This window comes from Micropterus dolomieu, linkage group LG20, assembly GCF_021292245.1.
Source record: "Micropterus dolomieu isolate WLL.071019.BEF.003 ecotype Adirondacks linkage group LG20, ASM2129224v1, whole genome shotgun sequence".
Classification (NCBI taxonomy): Eukaryota; Metazoa; Chordata; class Actinopteri; order Centrarchiformes; family Centrarchidae; genus Micropterus; species Micropterus dolomieu.
Window position 1 is genome coordinate 7,248,844 of NC_060169.1, and position 8,953 is coordinate 7,257,796.

General features: G+C 41.2%; 1 protein-coding gene across 2 annotated transcripts in view; it reads left to right on the plus strand.

The window, feature by feature from the left end:
- Positions 1 to 8,953, plus strand: part of luzp2 (leucine zipper protein 2) — a 163,528-nt gene that overhangs the window by 76,194 nt on the left and 78,381 nt on the right. For both annotated transcript variants that reach the window (XM_046032818.1, XM_046032819.1), the window contains exon 2: positions 7,804 to 7,921. In XM_046032818.1, coding sequence (XP_045888774.1) covers positions 7,804 to 7,921 — 118 coding nt within the window. The remainder of the gene's footprint in view (positions 1 to 7,803; positions 7,922 to 8,953) is intronic.

Here is an 8,953-nt window from a genome sequence, read left to right on the forward strand (position 1 = left end):
GATGAGTTACAGCAGCAGAAGACCACACCGGTGCCACTCCTGTCAGCTAATAACAGGAAACCAAGGCTACAGTTTGCACAGGCTCATCAAAATTGGACAATAGAATATTGGAAAAACGTTGTCTGGCTTTATGTGTATCAATTTTAGCTGTGACATTCAGATAGTAGGCCAGAATTTGGCGTAAACAACATGAAAGCATGGATCCATCCTGCCTTGTAGCAGAATCAGCTTCAATTGCCAGGTATGTGTACACATACGAGGAATTTGACTCTGGATTGTATATTGCTTACGATGTGCTTTCTCATACAATAAAGAATCAGCCACAAGCTAGAGTATAATGAATACATATATACACAATAAACCAATACAAAAACAATAATGACAGATTGAGACAATAGTGCAATGAGCAAAGTACAAAGTATGCAGGAGTAAGTTATAATCATGATTATAAGTAGCAGTAGTATTAATTATTTGCATGTGTTATGTACATGAGGTAGGTGGATATGATATAGGCCTATACAGTATATACAATATGAACAGTACGAACAGCACTGAATTACAGAATGACGAATAAACAATAAGGCCTGTTGGTAGAAACTGTTCCTGTGTCTGCTCGTTTTGGCGTACAGTGTTCTGTAATGCCTGCCAGAGAGGAGAAGCTGGAACAGGTAGTGTCTGGGGTGTGACGATCTGCAGTGATGTTTTCTGTCCGTTTCCTGACTTCAGACATACTGGGGGTCTCATGAATTTTTCATAATGAATTTTTCTTTTATTTTATTTATTTATTTTATCTGTCCTTATGTGTAGTGTGATGTTCTGTGTTGTGTGTTGTTTTTTGTACTGGATGCCATAGAATGTCATTGCACTGTAAAACAAATTTACCTACGGGTATAAATAAAGTAAACAAACAAACAAACAAACAAACAAACAAACATGTTGAAGTCCCTGAACGGAGGGCAGGTTGGCACCAATGATCTTCTCTGTAGTCCTGACTGTCTGCTATAGTCTGTCCCTGTCCTTTTTGGTGGTAGATCCAAATCAGACAGTGATGGATGTGCAGAGAACAGACTGAATGATGGCTGTGTATAAATGTATCAGCAGCTTTTAAGGCAGGCAGTACATCCTCTGCTGGGCCTTTTTGATGATGGTGTCAGTGTTGGGCTCCCACTTTAGGTCCTGGGAGATTGTGGATCCCAGAAACCTGAAGGATTTTACAGCAGACACACGGCTTACAGTCCACGGTCATCTCCACAGTTTTGAGCGTGTTAGCCTCCAGGTTGTTCTGACCGCTCCAGAGAGCCAGCTGATCAACCTCCCGTCTATAGGCAGACTCATTACTGTCCCAGATGAGGCTGATGACCGTTGTGTCGTCAGCAAACTTGAGGAGTTTGACAGACGGGTCCCCTGATGTGCAGTAGGTCATGTTGAGGGAGAAGAGCAGGGGGAAGAGCACACACCCCTGGGGGACGTCAGTGCTAATAGTCCGGGTGCTGGATGTGATGTTCCCCAGCCTCACCTGCTGACTCCTGTCAGTCAGGAAGTGTGTGATCCACTGACAGGTGGAGGCTGGAACAGTGAGCTGGGTGAGTTTGGTGTGGAGCATGTCTGGAATGATGGTGTTAAACGCCAAGCTGAAGTCCATGAACAGGACCCTTGCATATGTCCCTGCAGAGTAAGGTATTGAAGGATGTAATCCATTCCCATTTGACTGCATCATCCACCGACCTGATAGCCCAGTTGACAAACTGCAGAGGGTCCAGCAAGGGCCCTGAAATGTACTTCAGATGGGCCAAAAAAGTCTTTCGAAGGACTTCATCACCACAGATGTCAGGGCGATAGTCCTGTAATCCAGAGATGGAGGTTTTTTGGGGACTGGGATGATTGTGTAGCGTTTGAAGCAGGGGGGAACTTCACACAGCTTCAATGATCTGTTGAAGATCTGCATGAAGATGGGGGCCAGCTGGTCTGGTCAGATTTTCAGGCATGATGGTGAGCCATCTTGATCTTCTGCCTGTGAAAGAGCTGGCTCACATCTTCTTCACAGATCATAAGTGCTCCTATTTGCTGCTTTGACCTCTTTTGTCAGTATGTTCCCGAGTCATCTGAAGGCATCCTCTTTGGTCTGACGAATTTTTGGTCTGAGATACATTTACATTTATTCATTTAGCTGACACTTTTATCTAAAGCGACTTACAATTGCTATATATGTCAGAGGCTGCACGCCTCTGGAGCAACTAGGGGTTAAGTATCTTGCTCAGGGACTCAATTTCACAGTGAGGATTGAACCCGGGTCTCTCACACCAAAGGCAGGTGCGCCATCTTATCTGTGCCCCATCACCACCCTTAATTAATCCCAGCAGGTGAAGTGCGCTGTCCGGGATGTGCTGGGTGAGCCAAGATTCAGTAAAACAGAGGGCGGCAAATCTGTAGAAGTCCGAGTTAGTTCTGTTGAGAAGCAACAGTTTATCCATTTTGCTAGCCAGAGAGCGGACATTCGCCTGGGGGATTAAAGGGAGCATAGTGCGGAAGCCTGTAGATCCCATACAGAGCTGCTTCTCCTCCAACTAATTACTTCGGAAAAGTTCCAGGTTCGCCTGTCCAGGGTGTACCCCAATGTCAGCTGGGATAGGCTCCGGCCACCCAGCTACCCTGTACGCAGGATAAGCGGTTGACAATGGATGGATGGATGGACAAAAAGCACTACGGAGCGTAATCCAGAGGCAGCCGTCTACGGTGCCATCTTGGTACACAACACAACGTGTAATGTGTGGGGGATATTTTATTGGCATACTGTGGGCTCCTTAGTACGAACTGAGAACCGTTTAAATGTGACAGCCTGCCTGAGTATTGTTGCTGACCATGTCCATCCCTCTATGACCACAGTGTACCCATCTTCTGATGGCTACTTCTAGCAGGATAACGCCCCATGTCAAACTGCTTTCTTAAACATGACAGTTCACTGTACTCCAATGGCCTCCACAGTCCCCAGATCTCAATCCTATAGAGCACCTTTGGGATGTGATGGAACAGGCAGAGGTGTGGACTCGAGTCAGACTCGAGTCACAAAAATGATGACTTTAGACTCGACTTGACAAAATCAAAGAAGACTTGCGACTCGACTCGTTACTTCACTTGGACTTGAGCCTTTTGACTCGAGCTGACTTGACACTCTCCATGCCCGAATATAAATTAATTTGAACTGATTGCATTCCAGTAAGCTAAGAAATGAGGCAATTTCCTGTCACTAAAGAAGTTGCCTCATTTCTTAGCTTACTGGAATGCAATCAGTTCAAAGGCCTTTTAGTAACGTTAACTTATTGGCACAGCAACTGAAGAGATGTAAATTGGGTTGTGTGTCAATCTTACCACTCATGAAGTTCAGTCTTTCCACTGCTGTCAGTCAATGTTTTTGATAGACTGGCCAGGTGCTTTAAGCTGTTCAGGTAAACTATGCACCCATCTTGTACCTTTTATAGGAATAGAAGACCATCTCCAGCACATAGCGCTATTTTTCAAGCTACTATAGCTGTCATATTTTGCGGGACTTTTGTTATGGGGCATGGTTAGACACCTCTAGGACTTGCACAATCTAAACTCAGTCATTTTGAGTGAGTGTGTTTTATCATAAGTATCTTATTGTCACCAGGATGGTCAACTATACTAAGTTGATAGTAGTTACTTACCTTCCCCCTGTCAAAGTCATGTTTGCGCTACGGCTCTGTGACGGAGCTTCTTTGGAGTGAGCCGCTGCATCCCTTTACATTTCTTGTACTTATTCAACTTGTTTTCGTGAGTGTAAAAACTTTTCTGCCAACTTTGCTGCAGCTCCTCTGTTAACACTGCAACACCACAGAACAAAACATCAGCTGACTGGAGCCTACCAGAGCTACAGTGAGTAGCTCCTGGTAACTCTAACACTCGGAATTTGCGGTGAGTTTTTCATTTGTCACGTCAATTACAGGACTTAAATAATAATAAAAACAGCCTTCATCACTTCTCCTCTCCTGAAAACATTCATACCAGACTTGCTAACCCTCTCATTTTTCACTGCACTCTCCCGGGTCACAGCGAGATGTTTCATGTTACAGTAGGTGAGTGGTGGAGGCAACGTAACACTGACATACGTGATTGTAGATTTATTTCTGAAACGGTGTGGCACTTCTAGTGAACGGTCCTCTCATTTCTCCCTAGTTCATTACATCTAAATATTATTTCTAATGATTTACATATTGTTTAATGTATTTTAAATATATTTGTGAGCTGCTTGTCTCTAGCTCTGGTGTGTCAGAAATGATTAAACCAGAAGGGACATGTAAATAAACGTGAGCCAAACAAGAATCTAACACAGCTTCCTGCCTAACAAAGTACAAAGATGTTGTACTTTTGTACAAAGTACTATTTATAACACAAAAAAATATTTTTATGCTGCATTATGTCATGCTATCTCGGTATGGTCTCAATATTACCGTATATATATATAAACAACATTTTAGGGATAATCTTTGTTTATGTCATGCATTTCTTAAAATAAGGGGGGAAAAGAATATCAGATTTTAAAATCCTCAAATATTGAAATCGGTATCGGACTTAAAAATCCTATATCGGTCGGGCTCTAATGAGCTCCTACAGCTCTCTCTGTGAGGGTGAATGCCACAGCCTTGGCTTCCTTTATTGAGCCATTGCTGGGATGTTGACTGTAGTGTTCAGAGGCGTTTCCTTTAACCTCAGCAGTTCTATTTCAAACTGAAGGGGCAGCCTCTTATAACTCAGAGACCTGCTGTGACTCCAAGGGTAAAAAAATATTTGCCCTCAATAATCAGATCCAATAAATGACGCTTCGCCCTCTGTCTCTGGAGTTTCATAAAGACAACCAGGGACTGTATTTAAACTGCAGATGTCTGAAATGAAAGATGTCATTATCTAATCACCACTGAATTATTACCATATGCCTGGTGGTGCCATTTCTGATAATAAGCCTTTTGGCAGGCTTTCTGGTCCACATCACATTTCTCTGTCTTGAAAAGGGGGGATCTTTGTTTGGAAGGAGGCTGATAGGACACTGGCAGGAGGTCATGGTGCAATCATGCAGCTGTTACAATTTGTTTGTTGTAATGTGCAATTTATAGTGAATTGGGTTGAAAAAAAGACCAAACTTTATCGAGGAACTTTCTGATATGAATGTTTCTGTGTCAGTGGACCTCAGATTGTCTCATTCATTTCAAGGGCCTATTCCATTGGGTAATACATAATATGGCAGACAGCGGCGAATCTCTCACCCCATCTTCCCCTGTTGCATGAACCTGCAATAAATTTCCCACAAGTCATGTGTGGGTTTCAGTACACCATGTTATTTATTTAGGGTGTTGCTTTTCTATTAGTGATTTGTGTGTTATTGTGAATGATCGGCTGCTGGGATCTATGACATGGGCCATGCAGGGTTTTTGGAAGATGGCCCAGGCTAAAAACCATGGATTCAGAATAATGTGGCAGCACTCTGCTCCATCCATGAGCATTTCAGTGTTCTTTTTCTTTTGTTCCTTTTTTTCTTTGACCAACAGTAGCAAATGAGCAATTGGTCAATCAGATTCTCCTATAAAAAGTGATTCATGTAAGTGAGAGATTTTGTGACTACCAGCAAGTATTTAGCAAGGAATTATTCAGCTATATCAAGTGCATATGCTTTGCTTGAAGCTGTTGCTGTCATTTGGAGTTTGTGATAACAAATGGAAGAAAGCAGAGCTAATTCTTTTGATCTTTTGAATTTTGTTTTGGAGAAAAAAATTAAATATCTTTTTAACAAGAAGTGCTGGCGTTTCCATGACCCAGATTTAAATTTACCTTTTGATCAACCTTATCATATGTACATACTACTAATATGCAAGAGCAAATACTTTTTGAAAGAAATATAATGCCACCAAAATTCAGTTTTTATGAGAAAACCTATTTAATTAACATATCTGCCATGTTGCAAGTTGGTTTTACAGAAAGTTTAAGCAAATTCTTCACTGACAACATATTTCATTTGCAATCATTTGCTTAAAATATCTGCCTGCAGCAACTGAAGCAGGATTAAAGATTTTCATGGGTATGTTAAGCCACTCAAAGCACTTGGTAAAAGTTAAAGATTCCAACCTTGCATAAATATTTTTTAAAAGTCAACATTGTCTTAAAGAGTTAGCATGTGTTTATATTTTATTAATTCCTGTTACAACTAGAGGAGCCGCAGTTATATCTTGTTATAAACCATCTTACTGTCCCTACTTATTTTAATTTAATTTTGAACTTGAATCTACTCCAGCTTGTTGAATCAAAGTCTGCAGCCCATATGTAGATGATTAACCTCAATACATTATTATCAAATTAATTCACATATGTGTCAAGTGTGAAATTGATTTATACTTTCTGTAACTGTTTGGGTGTTTATTTTGCCTGTCCCAGCCAACAGTTTTGTTGTTGAATTTGTTTTTTGCCACATTAGCCTGCTTGCAAAGCAATGGCCAAAGTAAAGTGAGGCAAGTGAGGATCACCGCGTGAGGCAGGGCCATTTTACTCAATGACCTGTTTCCTGATAAACCCACCCTTTCCTGACATAAAAAACACTCTCCACTTTACACAGGTTGTTTCCAGTTCTATAACTAATATTATATAAGGCATTTCTTTTTATGTGCCCATGCTATCTGTAGAAGAGAAGGTGGATGGGGTATTTTGTGCTATCAAAACAATTACAATTAGAAGAATCAAGGGGTTATCAAAGCAATTAAATGTATTGACTTCAGGGGAAATGCAGGGACTTGATGCTCTTTTATTAGCAAGGTAACCATATTCAGATACCCCCAGTTTTAAAGGCCTCCCAGAAGAGTTGTTACTGTAAAAAAGATTTTAATTTTTCAGATTTGGGTCAGGCAGTGAAAGGGAACATATGCTACTTCTGTACTCTTTTGTCGCTAATCATGCCGATTAAAGGGGTAAAAAGGAAATCAAGTTGTTAACTATGGAGCCACCAAATGCCAAATGTGTTGGGTCATCTTTTAGCAAACTCCTGAGCTTTGTGTCTGTTTACTTATGACAAACCAGATTCCCTAAACTCTGTTCATTGTGTCCAGATCTTCTTTGTGCCCAGTTATTCAGTACTCACTCAGTGGGGGTTACAGTGTGTCAGCGTAATAATCTTTATTTGTATTGGACCTTTCATACAAGAAATGCAGCTCAAAGTTCTTCACAATGAAAAAAGACCATTTACTGAGAGCTTCACATAAAATAGATATTGAATGAACAAAATCGGGATAAAATGCCATACTTAATGTAACATAGAAAGAAAATCTTTATAATGGCTGTAGTTCATGCTAACATGCTGTGAAGTAATATTTGCCTCTCTGGAAGCTCAGTCATAAATGACAAGAACGCCTCTGCAGTGCCATTCAATAGAGTCCAGAGAAAAACAGGATTTGGCAAATGTGCCCTGTAGAATTTTTCTCTTAATAATTGGATGGACTACATGAATATTTAAATGGAGACGCAGAGGCATACCTCTGGTCAAAAGACCTATCTCTGTAAAACGAGCCTTCACTAAATTGGTTGATTGAAAGGAATAGAAGTTTGTTTCTCTCTTTCATTCATCCACGGACTGTGCTGAGTAGATGTTATTTTCTCCCCTATTACACTGCCCTTTAGCTTTAACGCTGGTGCTTTTAATCCAGTTTAACAGTTTAAAACACCTCTTTCTCCTTAGGGCCAATAAAGAGTGATTTCTCTCACCAGTGGCAGACATTTAATAGTGAAATCTCACTCTCATTCTCTGAACAGACAAAGCTACGATGGGCTGGAAAAGAAGCTAAAAGAAGTCTTCAGTGAACGAAGCAGCATCCTGCACCAGCTCTCCAAGACATCAAAGGAGCTGGACAGCATAAAAGGCAACCTTCAGGTTTGAATTTTACTGTTTCTTTTTGTAAGATACGGCAACGTTGGAAGGCTTAGTTGGCCGTGAATTCTGGGTTGGAGGAAATTTCCAAGCCTCTATTTTCAGCCATCTGATGACTGGGAAACCCATCAATCTGCTGTATAACAACTCACTACTATTAAATATTAATGTGCAAATGTTTTTCAATTTGGTGAGCCCACCCATTGTTATGTATGTGATATGTTACTGGAAATGCAGCTGTTAAATAAACAATGCAGGAATAGAAAAAAGCAGATCAATTAGTAAGTGAGCAAATGTTTTTTTAGCATTAAATAAAACAGCAGTTACAAAGAGCTATAGAGAAGGAGAGAAAATAAAGATAAAATGGGAACGATTGACAGGACCATCAATTCACAAACATTTTAGCACTGCTCCATCCAGTTTTCAAAGCCTTTAACTGTAATTATCAATACTCCACTTAAAGGAAAACTATAGTTTAATACAACTTGGGCTTTCCAACGAAGGTTAAAATCAAGGGCAACTGGACTTGGTTGAAGATACTGGAAGACGTTTCGTCCCTCATCCAAAGGACTTCTTCAGTTCTGACTGACTGGCAGGGAAACTCAGCTATTTAACCTCAGTGGGGTCGTTATCCCGGGTCATCGATACCAGCTGGTTCCTTAGTGTTCCTGGTTGCTGTAACGACAGTCGTTACAGTCGTTAAGACTACCGGTGGCCAAGACTGAACGACCATCGTTGGTATCTTCACCTGAGGCCAATAGGTTACGTTTGTTGAGTTTCCTGGGAAGTGTTGAAAGGACAGCATTGTAAGTGGGGGATAAGTGGTGGCGTAGACCCCCTCCCCTGTTCAATGACGGCTTCTCGACCCTGGTGTAGATGGCTTCCTTGACACCTCTTTCAAACCATCCATCTTCTCTGTCTAAAATGTGCACCTGGTGGTCCTCAAACGAGTGTCCTCTGTCCTTCAGATGTAAGTAGACTGCAGAGTCTTGACCTGAGGAGTCGGCCCTTCTGTGTTGAGCCATGCGTTTGTGT